This window comes from Lethenteron reissneri, chromosome 63, assembly GCF_015708825.2.
Source record: "Lethenteron reissneri isolate LAM-NWPU_2019-01 chromosome 63, ASM1570882v1, whole genome shotgun sequence".
In the NCBI taxonomy this organism is placed as follows: Eukaryota; Metazoa; Chordata; class Hyperoartia; order Petromyzontiformes; family Petromyzontidae; genus Lethenteron; species Lethenteron reissneri.
Window position 1 is genome coordinate 2,427,146 of NC_083841.1, and position 22,579 is coordinate 2,449,724.

At 52.1% G+C, this 22,579-nt stretch overlaps 1 protein-coding gene across 2 annotated transcripts; it reads left to right on the forward strand.

Annotated features, from left to right (window-relative positions):
* The first annotated feature begins 5,382 nt into the window (after window positions 1-5,382).
* LOC133358695 (beta-1,3-N-acetylglucosaminyltransferase manic fringe-like) lies at window positions 5,383-22,228 on the forward strand. Of its 2 annotated transcripts, none has more exons than XM_061577124.1 (8): window positions 5,383-6,561; window positions 12,585-12,633; window positions 13,599-13,701; window positions 14,444-14,594; window positions 15,090-15,175; window positions 15,594-15,759; window positions 16,179-16,264; window positions 19,065-22,228. In XM_061577124.1, exons 1-8 carry the CDS (start codon window positions 5,839-5,841, stop codon window positions 19,129-19,131), a joined length of 1,431 nt encoding a protein of 476 aa, XP_061433108.1. In that variant the 5' UTR covers window positions 5,383-5,838; the 3' UTR covers window positions 19,132-22,228. The 2 variants fall into 2 exon arrangements, with proteins under 2 accessions (XP_061433108.1, XP_061433110.1); XM_061577126.1 differs by having other exon boundaries at window positions 5,389-6,330.
* The last annotated feature ends 351 nt before the right edge of the window (window positions 22,229-22,579 follow it).

A 22,579-nucleotide genomic window follows, 5' to 3' on the forward strand; every position in this document is an offset into this window, starting at 1 on the left:
TCGACAGTTCCTGAAGAACTGTGCACTCCTGCGGTGCCTCTCGTCTTCCTCTGTAGGTGGCCATCACACCAGAGGTCGCAAACGGGTTTTGATTCCTTACCCGTACCCGGCCGCACCAGGGTCGTAAATGGGTACCCGTACCCGGCCGGGTACGGGTACCCGGCCGGGTACGGGTACCCATTCCCTACCCGTTCCCTACCCGAAATGAGTGACAAACGGTGACTCACCGGTGACTCACGGCCTACCCGTGCCCGTACCCGGCCGCACCAGGGTCGCAAACGGCTACCCGTACCTGGCCGGGTACGGGTAGCCGGGTATCGGGTAGGGTACGGGTATCGGGTACCCAGTTGCGACCTCTGCATCACACGCGGATTTGGGCGAACGCGTGCCGTGTCACCCATACGGTCCACCCGTATTGGGGTCTCAGGTCCATACGGTGGACAGCCGTTTCAATACGGGCAAAAATAAAAACAATTAATGTGTTTGTCTCTTTGTTTGTGTTTCTACGTCGTGATGGGACTTGGTAGGAGGAACGCTGATATTTATCAGGGGCACGGAGTGACCAATCAGGTCTGGATTGATATTCTTAGGTTTTTTCGGTAAAGTCACGTAGGTAAAAAAAAATTTTTAATTAATAAAAGTAAAATAAAATAAAAATCACGACGTTTCGGAGGCAACACAAGCTTCCGTCTTCAGGTGGAACCGTCACAGCACGCTTGCTGTATCAAGTAAGATAAAATTAAAATAAAAGCTTGTGTTGCCTTCGAAACGTCGTGATTTTTATTTTATTTTACTTTTATTAATTTTTATTTTCCACCTACATGACTTTACCGAAAAAATCTAAGAATATGAATCCTTGCAGTCACGAAAGCTTCAAATCTAGGTCTGGATTGGTCTGTAATAAGGTAGAGGAGGCAAGTGATAAGGGGTTGATATACACTATACACTACACTAGTATACACTATACACTACTACTGTACATTTTACACTACTATACACTACACTAGTATACACTATACACTACTACTGTACATTTTACACTACACAAAAACGATGAAAAAAATATATGTAAACTCAATTCCGCATGCAAATGAGGAAACGCTTCAAGCAGTCAACTTCCACTCACAAGTTCATTCGGGGAAATCAAAATGGGACAATCGAGAAAAGTCTTCTTGGTTCTTTCGGTAAAGTCGCGTAGAAGGGAAATAATAAAATAATAAAAATAAAACATAATAAAATTTTATTTTATTATGTTTTATTTGTATTATTCATTTGCTTGTGTTTCTACCTCGTGAATATATAATATATTATTGTATTATGTTTTATTTTTATTATTTTATTACTTCCCTTCTACGTGACTTTACCGAAAGAACCAAGAAGATGAATCCCTGCAGTCACGAAAGCTTTAAAATAATTGTATTATGTTTTATTTGTATTATTTTATTACTTCCCTTCTACGTGACTTTACCGAAAGAACCAAGAAGATGAATCCCTGCAGTCACGAAAGCTTTAAAATAATTTTATTATGTTTTATTTGTATTATTTTATTACTTCCCTTCTACGTGACTTTACCGAAAGAACCAAGAAGATGAATCCCTGCAGTCACGAAAGCTTTAAAATAATTTTATTATGTTTTATTTGTATTATTTTATTACTTCCCTTCTACGTGACTTTACCGAAAGAACCAAGAAGATGAATCCCTGCAGTCACGAAAGCTTTAAAATAATTTTATTATGTTTTATTTGTATTATTTTATTACTTCCCTTCTACGTGACTTTACCGAAAGAACCAAGAAGATGAATCCCTGCAGTCACGAAAGCTTTAAAATAATTTTATTATGTTTTATTTGTATTATTTTATTACTTCCCTTCTACGTGACTTTACCGAAAGAACCAAGAAGATGAATCCCTGCAGTCACGAAAGCTTTAAAATAATTGTATTATGTTTTATTTGTATTATTTTATTACTTCCCTTCTACGTGACTTTACCGAAAGAACCAAGAAGATGAATCCCTGCAGTCACGAAAGCTTTAAAATAATTTTATTATGTTTTATTTGTATTATTTTATTACTTCCCTTCTACGTGACTTTACCGAAAGAACCAAGAAGATGAATCCCTGCAGTCACGAAAGCTTTAAATGGAAATCGAGTAAAGGTTCAGCGTGCGGCCAAAAAAATGTACGTTCCACTGCAGACGCAAACCAACAGGTCAACTCGCCTGACGCCTGACGCCTTGCTCTGTGCGTTATATATCAATGGGGGACTTTTATACTGGTAGGAACCTCCTGGTTACACCAGCCCACAGGGGATTATTGTGTCCGTCCGTCCGTCGTGCATAATTTTTGTAGTATTTTAGTATAAATACATGGAAATTTTGATTCATGTTGTTTTTTCTGACTTTATGTGAACGTAAATATACAAATTCGCACGTGTTCTCATTGAAAAGAGGTCAGTTTCAACGCCATTATTCAGGCCGGGCTGAATTATTGAATATCGCGGTCTTGGCTTTCGCGGCACTTTCCAAGAACCCCCCGCGATAATCAAGGATCTCCCGCACACTTCTGATTCTGTAGACTGTGCTGCGTGCATCGCGTTTTGTTCAAGTTGATGCGATTACAATGACTGTATCATGATCCTGTGTGCACGTTCTCTCACCCACGTGCGCCTCGTTCCGTCTCTCAATGCAATCCCAAGCGTACGTCTCTCTCCACTCTCTCCTGTGTGTGTGTTCCACGAGATGTGGTGGATGGTCGCGGTGGCGAGATGTTCATTCTCTCGCCTGGCATGCAGGAGGTCCGTGGGTTCGCTCCCGAGCCTGACGCCTGCTGTATATTTGGAGTTTGCGTGTGTCTCTCTCTCATCATCATCATCACGGTGGCTAGGAGATGTTAACTACCTCGCCTGGTATACAGGAGGTCGTGGGTTCAATCCCGACCCAGACGCCTGCTGCTGTATATTTGGAGTTTGCGTGTATTTCTCTCTCCGTGGTGAGATGTTAACCACCTCGCCTGGTACACAGGAGGTCGTGGGTTCCATCCCGACCCTGACGCCTGCTGTATAGTTGGAGTTTGCGTCTCTCTTTCCCCGTGGTCGCGTTGATTTTTCTCCGGATGCTCCGGCTGTTATAAATGTCCACGTGATAATCCCACTTCGTTGAGCTATCGTTTTCGATCGCCAAGTCGCTTCTGTAAAAGCGCTACACAGCTTATTGGAGCCTTTGCTGGTCTGTCGCCAGCAGGCAACGCACGCGCGCACTGATTGAGAACTCCCTCTCTGAGCCACGGCCTACGTAGGGTGCGAAAAAAGTTCAACTAACATACGCAGTGCGCTGTCACTCTGAATCATCATGCATGTTGAACTTCTTTCGCGCCGTACGTAGACAACCATGCTAATCGGAGGTGCGGTGTTGAGTCTATGGCAGGGGTGGGGAACGTATACAGTGAGGGGAAAAAGTATTTGATCCCCTGCTGATTTTGTACGTTTGCCCACTGAAATCTTTGTGATTGAGAGGGGGTCAAATATTTATTTCCCTCATTAAAATGCAAATCAATTTATAACATTTTTGACATGCGTTTTTCTGGATTTTTGTTGTTGTTATTCTGTCTCTCACTGTTCAAATAAACATACCGTTAAAATTATAGACTGATCATTTCTTTGTCAGTGGGCAAACGTACAAAATCAGCATGGGATCAAATACTTTTCCCCTCACTGTAAGGCCCGAGAAATCATTTGGTGTGGCCCTGCCAAGGCAACTGCAGACGGGACTCGAAATTCAATAAATCTGGGAGCAAAACCTGGAAAAGCAGTTGCGAGTAGCAGCAACATCATCATCAATACCAGCTGACATCACACGCCACAGTTCCAGCCATCACATTAGGGGTGAGTTAATTCAATGTTTGACCAAAAATAACGGCCTAATTTTTAAGTTGATAATTTTGTACGGCCCGCGAATGATGTTATACATATCCAAATGCCTCTTGGCAGATAAAAGGTTCCCCACCCCTGGTCTATGGGTAGTGTTAGTCTATGGGTAGTGTTAGTCTATAGGTAGTGTTAGTCTATGGGCAGTGTTAGTCTATGGGTAGTGTTAGTTTATGGGTAGTGTTAGTCTATGGGCAGTGTTAGTCTATGGGTAGTGTTAGTCTATGGGCAGTGTTGAGTCTATGGGCAGTGTAGTCTATGGGTAGTGTTAGTCTATGGGTAGTGTTAGTCTATGGGCAGTGCTAGTCTATGGGCAGTGTTAGTCTATGGGTAGTGTTAGTCTATGGGTAGTGTTGAGTCTATGGGTAGTGTTAGTCTATGGGTAGTGTTAGTCTATGGGTAGTGTTAGTCTATGGGTAGTGGTAGTCTATGGGTAGTGTTAGTCTATGGGTAGTGTTAGTCTATGGGTAGTGTTAGTCTATGGGTAGTGTTAGTCTATGGGTAGTGTTAGTCTATGGGCAGTGTTAGTCTATGGGCAGTGTTAGTCTATGGGTAGTGTTAGTCTATGGGCAGTGTTAGTCTATGGGCAGTGTTAGTCTATGGGCAGTGTTAGTCTATGGGCAGTGTTAGTCTATGGGTAGTGTTAGTCTATGGATAGTGTTAGTCTATGGGCAGTGTTAGTCTATGGGTAGTGTTAGTCTATGGGCAGTGTTGAGTCTATGGGTAGTGTTAGTCTATGGGTAGTGTTGAGTCTATGGGCAGTGTTGAGTCTATGGGTAGTGTTAGTCTATGGGTAGTGTTAGTCTGTGGGCAGTGTTAGTCTATGGGTAGTGTTAGTCTATGGGCAGTGTTAGTCTATGGGCAGTGTTAGTCTATGGGTAGTGTTAGTCTATGGGTAGTGTTGAGTCTATGGGTAGTGTTAGTCTATGGGTAGTGTTAGTCTATGGGTAGTGTTAGTCTATGGGCAGTGTTAGTCTATGGGCAGTGTTAGTCTATGGGTAGTGTTGAGTCTATGGGCAGTGTTAGTCTATGGGCAGTGTTAGTTTCTGGGTAGTGTTAGTCTATGGGTAGTGTTAGTCTATGGGCAGTGTTGAGTCTATGGGCAGTGTTAGTCTATGGGCAGTGTTAGTTTCTGGGTAGTGTTGAGTCTATGGGCAGTGTTAGTCTATGGGCAGTGTTAGTTTCTGGGTAGTGTTAGTCATCCACCCTCCAACCTCCGCCCTGCACCCTCCACCCTCTCCATCCATCACCCTGGACCCTGCATCTTCCACCCTCCACCCTGCACCCTCCACCTTCTCCATCCTCCACCCTCCACCCTGCACCCTGCACCCTCCACCTTCTCCATCCATCACCCTGCACCCTCCACCTTCTCCATCCTGCACCCTGCACCCTCCACCCTCTCCATCCATCACCCTCCACCCCCCCGACCCCCGCCCTTCCTCCACCCCCCACTCCCGCGCCTCGCCGGTCCGGATGCGCGCTTGACGCGGGGGAAGGGAGGGGAGGAAGAGGGGGGAGGGAGGGAAGGGATGGAGGATGGAGAGAGGTGGTGGTGGTGGTGGTGGTGGGGGGGTGAGGCAGTGAGAGAAGGGACGCGATGGAGGTGGAGGAGGAGGAATTGATGGAGTGGAGGGAGGGGTGAGTAGGGGTGAGTAGGGGTGAGTAGCAGCAGTCTCGCCGAGACGTCCCCGAGTCTGCATGACTCCCGCTCGCGTGCCGGGCGCGTGCCCCTCCTTGTCCACGTTCCTCTGGCGGGGCCGCGCGTCCAGGCGCGCGCACAGCTCCCGTACAAGAATGCGCTGCTGCTACTTCTGCTGCTGATGCTACTGCTGATGATGATGCTGCTGATGATGATGACGATGATGGTGATGTCTCGTGGTGTGCGTCGCACGCGTTTTGGCTGCCGCTGCTGCTGCTGATGCTGCTGCTGCTACTTCTGCTGCTGATGCTGCTGCTGATGCTGATGATGATGGCGATGATGGTGATGTCTCGTGGTGTGCGTCGCACGCGTTTTGGCTGCGCGCTGCTGCTGCCGCTGCTGCTGACGCTGCTCCTGCTGCGGCTGCCGGGCCTCGAGCGCGACCTCTCGCCGGGTCCCCTCGGCGCTCAGGGGGCCGCGGACCCCGTCGACGACCGGCGAGGAACGGGGGCCCGGATCCACGGCGGGGTGGCGGCGAGGGGGTCGCGGCGGGGTTCGGGCAGCACTCTGTCGGGGGTCTTGCGCGCGGCGCAGCGCGAGAGGCGAGCGGCGAACCCCGTGGTGCCGGACCCCTCTTTGGGGGTCGACCCCCCGCGGGGACCCCCTCTGGACCCCCGCGAGATCTTCTTGGCGGTGAAGACGACGCGTCGCTTTCACGAGGAGAGGCTGGCGCTGCTGCTGCGCACCTGGGTTTCGCGAGCGCGCGCGCAGGTGAGGCAATCGCTCACCATGGCAACGATCACCGTGGCGACGATCACCATGGCAACACTCACCTTGGCAACGCTCACCGTGGCGACGATCACCATGGCAGCACTCACCACGGAAATACTCACCACGGCATCACTCACCACGGCAACACTCACCACGGCATCACTCATCCCGGGCTCACTCACCATGGCAACACTCACCACGACAATACTCACCATGGCAACACTCACCACGGTAATACTCACCATGGCAACACTCACCATGGCAACACTCACCATGGCAACACTCACCATGGCAACACTCACCATGGCAACACTCACCACGGTAATACTCACCATGGCAGCACTCACCACGGCTCACTCACCACGGCTCTATGCAGAGAGAGGGGGTCTCCATGGAGAGAGAGAGAGGGAGTTGGGGTGTCTATGGAGAGTTTGGGTGTCTATGGCAAGAGAGAGAGACTTGGGGTGTCTATGGCAAGAGAGAGAGACTTGGGGTCTCTATGGCAAGAGAGAGATGTGGGGTGTCTATGGAGAGTTGGGGTGTCTATGGCAAGAGAGAGAGACTTGGGGTGTCTATGGAGAGTTGGGGTGTCTATGGCGAGAGAGAGAGAGAGAGACTTTGGGGTCTCTATGGCAAGAGAGAGAGATTCGGGGTGTCTGTGGAGACTCGGGGTGTCTATGTAGACTTGGGGTCTCTATGGCAAGAGAGAGAGAGACTTGGGGTGTCTATGGCAAGAGAGAGAGAGACTTGGGGTGTCTATGGCAAGAGAGAGAGACTTGGGGTCTCTATGGCAAGAGAGAGAGACTTGGGGTCTCTATGGCAAGAGAGAGAGAGACTTGGGGTGTCTATGGAGACTTGGGGGTTTCTGTTTTTAATTATCGCGCGTGCCAGGCAGCCGCATCTGACAGCCATTAGCGACGGATTCCTGAGGCCGGGAACCCCCCTCAGAGACCCCCTCAGTACCCCCTCAGAGAACCCCCTCAGAGAACCCCCCTCAGAGACCCCCTCAGAGAACCCCCTCAGTACCCCCTCAGAGAACCCTCTCAGAGAACCCCCTCAGTACCCCCTCAGAGAACCCCCCTCAGAGAACCCTCTCAGAGAACCCCCTCAGAGAACCCTCTCAGAGACCCCCTCAGAGAACCCCCTCTCAGAGACCCCCTCAGAGAACCCCCTCAGTACCCCCTCAGAGAACCCCTCAGTACCCCCTCAGAGAACCCCCTCAGAGAACCCCCTCAGAGAACCCCTTCAGTACCCCCTCAGAGAACCCCCTCAGTACCCCCTCAGAGAACCCCTCTCAGAGAACCCCCTCAGTACCCCCTCAGAGAACCCCCTCAGAGAACCCCTCTCAGAGAACCCCTCTCAGAGAACCCCCTCAGAGAACCCCCTCAGAGAACCCCCTCAGAGAACCCCCTCAGAGACCCCCTCTCAGAGAACCCTCTCAGAGAACCCCCTCAGAGAACCCCCTCAGTACCCCCTCAGAGAACCCCCCTCAGAGAACCCCCTCAGAGAACCCCCCTCAGAGAACCCCCTCAGAGAACCCCCTCAGAGAACCCCCTCGCGAAACACAACCACAGAACCCCCTCGTAGACCCCCTCGTAGACCCCCTCGCGAAACACAACCACAGACCCCCTCTCTCAGACAACCCCCTCAGTACCCGCTCAGAGGACCCCCTCACGAAACACAACCACAGAACCCCCTCGTAGACCCCCTCAGAGGACCCCCTCAGAGGACCCCCTCACGAAACACAACCACAGAACCCCCTCGTAGACCCCCTCAGGACCCCCTCAGAGGACCCCCTCACGAAACACAACCACAGAACCCCCTCGTAGACCCCCTCAGTATCCCCTCAAATAACCCCCTCAACGATCCCTACATAGACCCCTTACTCACAGAAACCCATTAACAAGACCCCGTCACATGACCCCCTCAGTGGACCCCACAATACCCTTAAAAGTTCCCCTCAGATCCCCTCAGACCCCTATAGGAAACCCCTCACAGAGAACCCCTGTGAGAGCCCCCTCCATTACACTCGCACGTCCTTCACGACGTCTGGCGTGGAAGAGTAGGCCAAGTACAGCTCTAGAGGGGGTGGTGGAAGAGTAGGCCAAGTACAGCTCTAGAGGGGTGGTGGAAGAATAGACCAAGTACAGCTCTAGAGAAGGTGGTGGAAGAGTAGACCAAGTACAGCTCTAGAGGGGTGGTGGAAGAGTAGACCAAGTACAGCTCTAGAGGGGTGGTGGAAGAGTAGACCAAGTACAGCTCTAGAGAAGGTGGTGGAAGAGTAGACCAAGTACAGCTCTAGAGAAGGTGGTGGAAGAGTAGACCAAGTACAGCTCTAGAGAAGGTGGTGGAAGAGTAGACCAAGTACAGCTCTAGAGAAGGTGGTGGAAGAGTAGACCAAGTACAGCTCTAGAGAAGGTGGTGGAAGAATAGACCAAGTACAGCTCTAGAGAAGGTGGTGGAAGAGTAGACCAAGTACAGCTCTAGAGGGGGTGGTGGAAGAATAGACCAAGTACAGCTCTAGAGAAGGTGGTGGAAGAGTAGACCAAGTACAGCTCTAGAGAAGGTGGTGGAAGAGTAGACCAAGTACAGCTCTAGAGGGGGTGGTGGAAGAATAGACCAAGTACAGCTCTAGAGGGGGTGGTGGAAGAGTAGACCAAGTACACGCGTAGGTCTCCACGCTTCCACGAACTGCAGAGACCCCCTCGACTTACGCACATTCGGAGAATTACGAACAAACGCGTCGCCATAATTCCTGTTGCTGTTGGGATGGAGAGTTGTAAGTTCAACAGAACGTGAAGAACCAGTGGCATCTACATCTGCAGAACGTGAAGAACCAGCGGCATCTCCATCTACAGAATGTGAAGAACCAGTGGCATCTACATCTGCAGAACGTGAAGAACCAGTGGCATCTACATCTACAGAATGTGAAGAACCAGTGGCATCTACATCTGCAGAACGTGAAGAACCAGTGGCATCTACATCTACAGAATGTGAAGAACCAGTGGCATCTACATCTGCAGAACGTGAAGAACCAGTGGCATCTACATCTGCAGAACGTGAAGAACCAGTGGCATCTACATCTACAGAACGTGAAGAACCAGTGGCATCTACATCTACAGAACGTGAAGAACCAGTGGCATCTACATCTATAGAACATGAAGAACCAGTGGCATCTACATCTGCAGAACGTGAAGAACCAGCGGCATCTACATCTACAGAACGTGAAGAACCAGTGGCATCTACATCTGCAGAACGTGAAGAACCAGTGACATCTACATCTGCAGAACGTGAAGAACCAGTGGCATCTCCATCTACAGAACGTGAAGAACCAGTGGCATCTACATCTGCAGAACGTAAAGAACCAGCGGCATCTCCATCTACAGAACGTGAAGAACCATTGGCATCTACATCTATAGAACATGAAGAACCAGTGGCATCTACATCTACAGAACGTGAAGAACCAGTGGCATCTACATCTACAGAACGTGAAGAACCAGTGGCATCTCCATCTACAGAACGTGAAGAACCAGTGGCATCTACATCTACAGAACGTGAAGAACCAGTGGCATCTACATCTACAGAACGTGAAGAACCAGTGGCATCTACATCTGCAGAACGTGAAGAACCAGTGGCATCTACATCTACAGAACGTGAAGAACCAGTGGCATCTACATATGCAGAACGTGAAGAACCAGTGGCATCTACATCTATAGAACATGAAGAACCAGTGGCATCTACATCTGCAGAACGTGAAGAACCAGTGGCATCTACATCTACAGAACGTGAAGAACCAGTGGCATCTACATCTACAGAACGTGAAGAACCAGTGGCATCTACATCTACAGAACGTGAAGAACCAGTGGCATCTACATCTGCAGAACGTAAAGAACCAGCGGCATCTACATCTGCAGAACGTGAAGAACCAGTGTCATATACATCTACAGAACGTGAAGAACCAGTGTCATATACATCTACAGAACGTGAAGAACCAGTGGCATCTACATCTACAGAACGTGAAGAACCAGTGGCATCTACATCTACAGAACGTGAAGAACCAGTGGCATCTGCAGAACGTGAAGAACCAGTGGCATCTACATCTATAGAACGTGAAGAACCAGTGGCATCTACAGAACGTGAAGAACCAGTGGCATCTACATCTACAGAACGTAAAGAACCAGTGGCATCTACATCTGCTAAACGTAAAGAACCAGCGGCATCTACATCTGCAAAACGTGAAGAACCAGTGGCATCTACATCTGCAGAACGTGAAGAACCAGTGGCACTCATCTGCAGAACGTGAAGAACCAGTGGCATCTACATCTACAGAACGTGAAGAACCAGTGGCATCTACATCTAAGAACGTGAAGACCAGTGGCATCTGCAGAACATGAAGAACCAGTGGCATCTACATCTATAGAACATGAAGAACCAGTGGCATCTGCAGAACGTGAAGAACCAGTGGCATCAACATCTGCAGTACGTGAAGAACCAGTGGCATCTACATCTCTAGAACGTGAAGAACCAGTGGCATCTACAGAACGTGAAGAACCAGTGGCATCTACATCTACAGAACGTAAAGAACCAGTGGCATCTACATCTACAGAACATAAAGCACCATTGGCATCTACATCTACAGAACATAAAGAACCAGTGGAATCTACATCTACAGAACGTGAAGAACCAGTGACATCTACATCTATAGAACGTGAAGAACCAGTGGCATCTACGTCTACAGAACATGAAGAAACCAGCGGCATCTACATCTACAGAACATAAAGAACCAGTGGCATCTACATCTACAGAACATAAAGAACCAGTGGCATCTACATCTGCAGAACGTGAAGAACCTTTCTCTATAGGACTCTGTGTCTCTATGTATCTCTATGTGTCTCTATGTATCTCTACAGGTCTCTATGTGTCTCTATGTATCTCTATTTATCTCTATGTATCTCTATGTGTCTCTACGGGTCTCTACGTGTCTCTACGGGTCTCTATGTATCTCTACGTATCTCTATGGGTCTCTGCGGGCCTCCCCAGCACTCCCCTGTGGGCCCTTGTTGGGTGCAGCTCCTGGAGTGGCACTTCCGCGGACCTCGTGGCGGTGACCTTCGCTATTGTCCCGCGGTCACCGCCGCCGCCGCCACCACCGCCGCCACCGCCGATCTTTTCTGTTTTGTTTCTTTATCTGCGAGGCCGCGGCTGCTTCCTCCACTTCCTCGGCCGCACCCCTCCAACTCACTCACCCCACAGGCAAAGTTCCCCCGAGTAGCCTGCGGCAGACTGTTGGGGCAAGTGCTGTTAGCGAGCACCTATGAAGTCCAGCACGGCACACTCAGCAACCTACAACAACACACTCACCCACTCACTCACCCACCCACTCACTCACCCACCCACCTACTCATTCACTCACCCACCCAATCACCCACCAACTCACGCACTCACTCACTCACCCACTCACTCACCCACTCACTCACCCACCCACTCACCCTCCCAAACACCCACCCACTCACTCACCCACCCAATTACCCACTCACCCACCCACCAACTCAACCACCCACTCACCCAACCACCCAATCAACCACCCACCCACCAACTCAACCACCCACTCACTCACCCACTCACTCACCCGCCCACTCACCCACCCACTCACTCACCACACTGCAGGTCACCTCACTGGCTCGCCCTCTCGCACTCCTCCACTACGGAATAACTACTCACCATCACCACCACCACCATCACCACCACCCACCATCATCACCACCACCATCACCACCACCATCACCACCACCACCATCGTCACCACCCACCATCGTCACCACCACCATCATCACCACCACCACCATCATAACCACCCACCATCATATTCTTAGGTTTTTTCTGTAAAAAACCTAAGAATATGAATCCTTGCAGTCACGAAAGCTTCAAATCTAGAACCCACCATCATCACCACCACCATCACCACCACCATCATCACCACCACCACCATCATTTACCACCCACCATCATCACCCCCACCCACCACCCACCAACATCACCCCCCACCCACCACCACCATCATCACCATCTCTGCTCCCTGTGTCGCTGACAACAGCGACAAGAACCTCGCTCTCCACGCAACACGCGACACTCCGACAGTGCCGCTTGTGGCTGGCCGCCTGGCGCCTCTGTGCCCCTGCCCCACTCAAGGAGCGGCTGTTTGCGATCGCAAAGTCGACCAATAACGAGGCACGCGGCGTTCTGTCCCCACGCAGACGCACATCTTCACGGACGAGGTGGACGAGAAGCTCCTGGCTGCAGCAGGTGAGAGACGGGATCAATCATCCGCTGGGATTTGCGTGACGATGATCATGATGATGGTGGTGGTGGTGGTGATGTCTATGATAATGATGTCCATGACGATGATGATGGTTGTGGTGATGTCCATGACGACGATGATGGTGGTGGTGATGTCCATGATGATGATGATATCCATGATGATGATGATGGTGGTGATGTCAATGATAATGATGTCCATGATGATGATGATGGTGGTGATGTCCATGATGATGATGATGGTGGTGATATCCATGATGATGCTGGTGGTGGTGATGTCAATGATGATGATGACGGTGGTGATGTCAATGATGATGATTGTGATGTCCATGATGATGGTGGTGATGTCCATGATGATGATGGTGGTGGTGATGCCCATGATGATGATGGTGGTGGTAATGTCCATGATGATGATGATGTCCATGATGATGATGGTGGTGATGATGTCCATGATGATGGTCATGCTGGCCGTGCAGGGGATGCCACCCACCCACTCATTCGTGTGCCACAGTGCCGGTAGCCTTCATAGGGGTTGCTACTCGCTAACAGCACTTGCCCCTAGAGTCTGTCACAGGCTACATGAGGGATCTTTGTCTTTGTCGGTAATCATATCCTGAGAGAGATGATCAGTTGAACATGGTGTTCATAATGCAGGTTTTAATGGGTTAGATGGTGGCATTGGTGGTGTTGGCGACGATGATGTTGATGATGATGATGTTGTTGACGATGTTGATGATGATGGTGTTGACGACGATGGTATTGACGACGATGATGTTGACGATTGTGTTGACGATGATGTTGACGATGATGTTGACGATGATGATGTTGACGATTGTGTTGACAATCATGTTGACGATGATGGTGTTGACGATGATGGTGTTGACGATGATGATGTTGACGTTGTTGACGATGATGGTGTTGACGATGATGTTGATGTTGACGATGTCCCGCAGGTCCCCAGCTCATCGCCACCAACTGCTCCTCCATCCACAGTCGCCACGCGCTCTCGTGCAAGATGGCGGTGGAGCTGGACACGTATCTCGTGTCCGGGAAGACGTGAGACCCCCCCCACCCCTCCCCCCTCCTCCTCCTCCACCCCTCCCCCCTCCTCTACCCCTCCCCCTCCACCCCTCCCCTTCTCCACCCCTCTCCCTCCCTTTCCTCCACCCCTCCCCTCCTCCTCCCCCACCCCTCCCCCTCCACCCCTCCCCTCCTCCACCCCTCCCCCTCCTCCACCCCTCCCTCCTCCACCCCTCCCCCTCCTCCACCCCCCCTCCCCCACCCCTCCTCCTCCCCCGCCCCCTCCTCCACCCCTCCCCCACCCCCCCCCCATTCCTCCTCCACCCCACCCCTCCTCCACCCCACCCTCTCCCCCACCCCTCCCCCCTCCTCCTCCCCCTCCCTCTCCTCCACCCCTCCCCCACCCCTCCCCCTCCTCCACCCCTCCCCCCTCCTCCTCCCCCTCCCTCTCCTCCACCCCTCCCCCACCCCTCCCCCTCCACCCCTCCCCCTCCTCCCCTTTCCCTCCTCCTCCACCCCCCCTCCTCCACCCCTCCCTCTCCTCCACCCCTCCCCCTCCTCCACCCCTCCCGCCCCCTCCAACCCTCCCCCTCCCTTTCCTCCACCCCTCCCCTCCTCCACCCCTCCTCCTCCTCCACCCCTCCCCCTCCTCCACCCCCCCTCCACCCCTCCTCCACCCCTCCCCCTCGTCCACCCCTCCCCCTCCCCCACCCCTCCCCCGGACCCACCCCCCCCTTACCCCTCTGCCCCCCCCCCCTCTGCCCCCCCCCTCCTCCAGCTGGTTCTGCCACGTGGACGACGACAACTACGTGAACGTGGGTGCCCTGGCGCGCGCGCTGGGGGCCTTCCCCAGCTCGGGCGAGGTGTACGTGGGCCGGCCCAGCCTGGACCACCCCATCCGGGCCGTGGAGCGCGTGGGGAACGTCTCGGTGCGGACACACGGCGCGGCCTCGCGAGCCTCACCCCCCAAGGCCACACCACACACACCACCTCATCCGCCGCCACGCGTCGTTAAGTCGGATGTTAATTGCCTCGCTTGGTTTACAGGAGGTCGTGGGTTCGATCCTGACCCCAACGCCTGCTGTAGATTTAGAGTTTGCGTGTCTCTCTGATCATCACGGTGGCGAGGAGATGTTAACTACCTCGCCTGGTGTACAGGAGGTCGTGGGTTCCATCCCGACCCTGACGCCTGCTGCTGTACATTTGGAGTTTGCGTGTCTCTCTCTCTCATCATCATCACGGTGGCTAGGAGACGTTCACTACCTCGCCTGGTTGGGGTGAACGCCTCCCTGGTACTGCTGCCGCCCCCCTCCCCCTGCCCCCCCACCCCAGCACCGCCCCTCACTGACCCCTGACCTTCCACCATAACTCCCATAACCCCCCCATGACCTCTCACCCGTGACCCCTCACCCGTGACCCCACAGAGGCCCGTCACCTTCTGGTTCGCCACGGGCGGCGCTGGATTCTGCCTCAGCCGCCCACTGGTGCTGCGCATGCGGCCCTGGGCCAGGTGAGCCCGGGGGTCAAGGGTCAGGGGGGTCAGGTATGGGGGGGGTCACGTGAGCATGGTCAGCTGTTTGCGGATAGGGGTCAGGTGCGGTCAGATGTGAGGGGTCAGGTGTGAGGGGTCAGATGGGGTCAGGTGTGAGGGGTCAGATGTAAGGGGTCAGGTGTGTGCGGTCAGACGTGAGTGGTCAGGTGTGAGGGGTCAGGTGTGAGGGGTCAGATGGTGTAAAGTGTGAGGGGTCAGGTTGTGAGGGGTCCGATGTGAGGGGTCAGATGTGAGGGGTCAGGTAGGGTCAGATGTGTGCGGTCAGATGTGAAGGGTCAGATGTGAGGGGTCAGGTGTGAGGGGTCAGATGTGAGGGGTCAGGTGTGGACAGAGCGAACGTCTCGACGATTCTGATTGCGCCTCGTTGCCTCTGCAGCGACGGGGAGTTCGTCCGCACGAGCGAGCGGATCCGGCTGCCCGACGACGTCACCGTGGGGTACATCGTGGAGGCGCTGCTGGGAGGCAGCCTCACGGCATCACCCCTCTTCCACTCGCACCTAGAGACCCTGCCCCTGCTACCTGCAGGGCGCCTCACCCAGCAGGTGCGCTCACCACTCACTCATTCATTCACTCACTCACTCATCACTCACTCACTCATTCACTCACTCACTTACTCACCACTCACTCACTCACCACTCACTCACTCACCACTCACTCACTCACTCACCTCTCACTCACTCACCGCTCACTCACTCACCGCTCACTCACCGCTCACTCACCGCTCACTCACTGCTCACTCACTGCTCACTCACCGCTCACCGCTCACTCACCACTCACCACTCACTCACTCACCACTCACTCACCACTCACTCACTCACTCACCTCTCACTCACCACTCACTCAGCAATCACTCACCACTCACTCACCACTCACTCATTCACTCACTCACCACTCACTCACTCACCACTCACTCACCACTCACCACTCACTCACCGCTCACTGCGGCGTGACGCCCACACAGGCGACGCTGAGCTACGGAGTGCTGGACAGGAAGAGGAACGTCATCTCCTTGCCGGGTCCCTTCCCCCTTCACGCGGACCCCTCCCGGTGAGACTCACACCGCATACTCAGCACGTCACACGTGCGGCGTCACACACACAGCATCACACGTGCGGTGTCACACACAGCACGACACACACAGCGTCACACACACAGCGTCACACACACAGCACTACACACACAGCACTACACACACAGCGTCACACGTGCGGTGTCACACACAGCACGACACACACAGCGTCACACGTGCGGCGTCACACACACAGCGTCACACACACAGCATCACACACACAGCGTCACACACCGTGTCACACAGCATGACACACACAGCATCACACGTGCGGCGTCACACACAGCACGACACACACACCGCGTCACACACAGTGTCACACACACAGCATCACACACAGTGTCACACAGCACTACACACACAGCGTCACACACACAGCATCACACACCGTGTCACACAGCACGACACACACACAGCGTCACACACAGTGTCACACACACAGCATCACACACAGTGTCACACAGCACTACACACACAGCGTCACACACACAGCATCACACACAGTATCACACAGCACGACACACACACAGCATCACACACAGTGTCACACACACAGCATCACACACAGTGTCACACAGCACTACACACACAGCGTCACACACACAGCATCACACGTGCAGAATCACACACAGCGTCACACACACACAGCGTCACACACAGTGTCACACAGCACTACACACACAGCGTCACACACACAGCACGACACACACAGCGTCACACGTGCAGCATCACACACAGTGTCACACAGCACTACACACACAGCGTCACACGGCATCACACACACAGCATCACACGTGCAGAATCACACACAGCGTCACACACAGTATCACACAGCACTACACACACAGCGTCATACGGCATCACACACACAGCATCACACGTGCAGAATCACACACAGCGTCACACACAGTGTCACACAGCACTACACACACAGCGTCACACACACAGCATCACAACAACAACAACCGCCATTCGCCACTAAGTGGCGGTGATGTCACCACGACACTTGTGCCAGGCCATGTGCACCTTGAGGCCACGTGAAGTGTCGAACGCCCGCTGGCAGGAGGTCGCGGGGTAGACCCAGCAGGTGCCACGGGTCGACTGACCGAGATGACCGAGATGACTGGCTGATGCACCACTTGTGCCCCCTACTGTGCCAACTTGCTGTGCTTTAGCCACCCGGCGCTCCGCTCGTTGTTGTGAGCGTCACTCCTCCACCCTCCGTTGTTGTTGGAGGGCGACTGCTCCAACTGCCCAGTAGCGTCCTTCACGAGCCTCCTCCACTGAGGCCGATCTTGACACCGCTGGTACCAGTCATCGGCAAGTCCACTCAGCTCCACGTCCTCCTGTACCACATCACTCCATCTCCTCTCCACACCAGTGGCGGCTGGTGATATTTATTTTTGGGGGGGCGCATTTTTTTTATTTTATTGAGGGGGGCAAATAAATATAAAGCAGTACCAAAAACCATTTTGACTACTTGAATATAAATTTTGATGATCTTTATTTACATTTCAGACCAAAAGAAGTACCAAAAAGCATGTTTCCTACTTGAACATAAATGTTTCTCTTTTATATACATTTCAGACCAAAGTACCAAAAAGCATGTTTCCTACTTGAACATAAATGTTTCTCTTTTATATACATTTCAGACCAAAGTACCAAAAAGCATGTTTCCTACTTGAACATAAATGTTTCTCTTTTATATACATTTCAGACCAAAGTACCAAAAAGCATGTTTCCTACTTGAACATAAAAACGTTAGTTTCATGCTATTATCAATATGGCTGCGGCTACTTTCATGACGTTTGCATTTGTCAGAGAGATGTTTGAGGTCTCTTACCCCCGTCGTTGTCCACAAAACTTCAGTGCCGACACTTTGAAATAAAAGACAGGGAAAACAAAAAAGAGAATTGCTAACATCACATCTAGCCAGCCACCTCCGTTTCTCATAACAAGCGCGGGTGAAGCTTCGTGTGTAGCTTCGTCCTCTGTCACTGGCCTGCTGCTGGATTTGTAAATCGGGTTGGTCCGGTCCGAGATCCTTTATCTTTTTTATTTCTTCCAGCGAAAGCCTTGTGAAAGGGTTTTTTTGTAAATAAATTACAGAATTTGGATGAACTGCTGCCATTGTTTACACAAAAAATTTGATCAGCCTAGCAAGTGTCAAAGTGGTGTCGCCTTCGCACTCGCAGTAGTGGCCTACAGCGTAAATTTGAATGACAAGTGACGAGAACCAATCAGATTGGATAAAATAACATGTATCCAATTCTGATTGGCCAGGGACGCAACGACTTGCGCCCCGAGGAGAATCTTTAAGAAACCAATTAGAGACCAGCTTCAGGTCACATGCTGTCCGAAAATGTAAAGTCTCACATAGACATCCATTTGTCCGGCGCCCCGCATGAAACACATTGAAAAACATAGAAAATAGTTGACCGATTAAAGCCAGTTTTTATTAAATGCTGATGCTTTTCTTACTACCAGCCGGCACATCGTATGAAAAAAATATTTTATTTATGTATTTTTATATAAATTGTGCATATGTATATTTCTTGAATATTGATGGGGGCGGCGCCCCTGCGCCCTCTATTGACGAGCCGCCACTGCTCCACACACACGCACAGCTTGCAGGCCAAGGCACAGCGTCTCGCTTCGACAGCCGGCTCGCACAGCCCTCGCAGCTGTCGTAAGGTCAGTCTCCAGATCCTCTCTCGAACCTGCGATGACCCCCCCCCCCTCTCACCCTGCCTGCCCTCCCCCCCTTCCCTCCACCAGGTTCCTGAGCCTGCACTGCCTGCTGTACCCCGACACCAGCTGGTGTCCACGGGGGACCCTGAGGTGACGACTGGGGGGGGAGGGGCAAGGAGATACACGTGGAGCCCCGAGGAGACACGTGGGACCTTCAGAAGACACGTGGGGCCTTCAGAAGACACGTGGGACCTTCAGGAGACACGTGGGACCTTGAGGGGACACGTGGGGCCTTCAGAAGACACGTGGGACCTTGAGGAGAGACACGTGGGACCTTGAGGAGACACGTGGGACCTTGAGGAGAGACACGTGGGACCTTGAGGAGACACGTGGGACCTTGAAACACGTGGGGCCTTGAGAGACACGTGGGGCCTTCAGAAGACACGTGGGAACTTGAGAGACACGTGGGGCCTTGAGAGACACGTGGGGCCTTGATGAGAGACACGTGGGGCCTTGAGGAGACACGTGGAGCCTTGAGAGACACGTGGGACCTTGAGAGACACGTGGGGCCTTGAGAGACACGTGGGGCCTTGATGAGAGACACGTGGGGCCTTGAGAGACACGTGGGACCTTGAGAGACACGTGGGGCCTTGAGGAGACACGTGGGACCTTGAGAGACACGTGGGACCTTGAGGAGACACGTGGGGCCTTGAGGAGACACGTGGGGCCTTGAGAAGACACGTGGGACCTTGAGGAGACACGTGGGACCTTGAGCAGACACGTGGGACCTTGAGGAGAGACACGTGGGACCTTGAGGAGACACGTGGGACCTTGAGGAGACACGTGGGACCTTGAGGAGACACGTGGGGCCTTGAGGAGACACGTGGGACCTTGAGGAGAGACACGTGGGACCTTGAGGAGACACGTGGGGCCTTGAGGAGACACGTGGGGCCTTGAGAGACACGTGGGACCTTGAGGAGAGACACGTGGGGTCTTGAGGAGACACGTGGGACCTTGAGGAGAGACACGTGGGACCTTGAGGAGACACGTGGGGCCTTGAGAGACACGTGGGGCCTTGAGGGGACACGTGGGACCTTGAGGGGACACGTGGGGGTTATCCAGAGACACGTGGGGCCCCCCAAGAAGAGACACGTGGGGGGAAGACCCCCCCCCCCGACTCCGGCGGGTGTGCGAGTGTAAATACGAGACCGGAGGCGCTTATTTATTGGATGCACTTTGTTGTCGTGTGAATTCTCGCCGGCCCGGGGGGAGGTGAATGAATTGTGGCACTTTGTGAGCCTGCCGCTCCACCGTGGCCTGTCCCACCGCCGCCGCCGCCACTGCCGCCGTAGTTTCCACGAGCGTCGTTTGTGAGGCCCCCGGGGGCCTCCATCCGGTCTGGTGGCCCGGCCCAGGGAAGAAGAGTGACAAGCCCCTTCATTCACTCATTCATTCACTCACTCATTCACTCACTCACCCACTCAGTCACCCACTCATTGATCCACCCACACAGCCACTCATTCACCCACTCATTCATTAATTCACTCATTCACTCATTCACTCATCCACTCACTCACTCATCTACTCACCCACTCATTCACCCACTCATTGATCCACTCACACAGCCACTCATTCACCCACTCATTCACTCACTCACCCACTCATTCACTCACTCATCCACTCACTCATTCACTCACTCACCCACTCATTCACTCACTCACCCACTCACTCATCCACTCACTCACTCATCCACTCATTCACCCACTCATTGATCCACTCACACAGCCACTCATTCACCCACTCATTCATTCACTCACTTACTCATTCACCCACTCATTCATCCACTCACTCATTCACTCATTCATTCACTCACTCGCCCACTCATTGCACATGCATAATGTACGTTGGCTCGTTGATCCTCCCCCCCCCCTCCCCCAACTTTGCGCAAGAGCGCAGAAGCGTGGTGACCACATCTACGCCTCTGTGTAAGGAACAAACAGGTGGACTTCTCCACTAATCTGGCTGTCGCCTGATGAAGCTGATTGTAATTACTGGCGAAGCGTCGTACTCAGATTGTAAATGTCGTGGCTTGGCTCTCCAACACACCGGTTAGTGCTGTACTAGTGACGAATTGGCACGTTCTGTTTATGTGACAACCCTTACTATCTGGCAACAAAACTGACACCTTTTTTTACAAGGAGTCATGTTTGCATAGACCAGGTATTGTGGTCAATGCAAACATGACTCCTTGTAAAAAAAGTGTCAGTTTTGTTGCCAGATAAAAGGGTAAAAAAACAATTATCAACCCTTACTAGTTGGCTGTGTCGGGTTGTGGAGGGTTTTAACGACACATTTATATACTTAAGCGATCTAATAAAAAAAACACTCTATTATGGATTATTATTAATGACAATTTTTCCCATCCACTTAACTCTCCAAAAATGTTCGAATGTGAGAAATAAAAAAAATTAAAAGAAGTTCCGTTTAAGCGGTCGTAAGATGAACAGGCTTTTTCCGGAGTAAGTGGAGCGTAGGGAAATGATAAAAACGCAGCACCTCCTCCCGCAGACGAGAGGTGGGACTTGACGGGACCCTCCGTAGTAGTTTTGCGAGATCCGCTTGCGTGTGCCGGGGGCCGTTCCGCGACGGGCAAGCGATCAACGGAAGTGAATCTCTTTGAGTTGTGCGCCTTTTAGCGTCATCTGGTCCAACACCAATGGAAACTAGGCTCTAAGAAAAGCTGTCTCGGGTGTGAACTGATCAACTTCAAGGACAGTGCAAACATTATCAGCGTTGTGTTATTTGTTTGCATTACGACCGCAGGTATTGTGGTCAATGCAAACATGACTCCTTGTAAAAAAGGTGTCAGTTTTGTTGCCAGATAAAAGTGTAAAAAACAAAACAATTATCATTATTTGCTACTGGCAAATGAGGTTCCAATGGTGTAAATTCTTACCCCGAGCTCTCATACTCTGATGGTGCATTGCCTTTGAGTTGTGCGCCTTTTGGCGTCATCTGGTCCAACACCAGGGTGAGACTAGGCTCTCAGAAAAGCTGTCTCGGGTGTGGACCAATCATCTTTGAGTTGTGCGCCTTTTGGCGTCATCTGGTCCAACACCAATGGAGACTGGGCTCTAAGAAAAGCTGTCTCGGGTGTGGACTAAACAACTTCAAGGACAGTGCATATATCATTATCATCATCAGAGTTGTTTCTTTTTGTTTGCATTCTGACTGCTTGTGTTGTGGTTATTGCACACGAGGGGGTGGGTGGCAGAAACCACGCCCGGCCGCCTTTGTCTCCCTAGTGGCAATGTTTATACACCGCACCGGGTACTCATCTGAGGTTGAGTCGACCTAGGGGAGGCCCGGAACCGGTTCAGATAATCGTCACTGGTGTAGGCCGTGAGCGGGAATCGAACTCGGGTCACTGGGTTCGTAGCGCAGCGTAGCGCTAACTGCTGCACCACCGCTCCGCCGCTATTGCGAGTGACGTGGTGGTGGTGATGGTGGTGGCCGTGATGGTGACAGTGGTGATGGTGGTGACGGTGGTGACGGTGGTGATGGTGATGATGGTGGTGATGATGGTGGTGATAATGGTGATA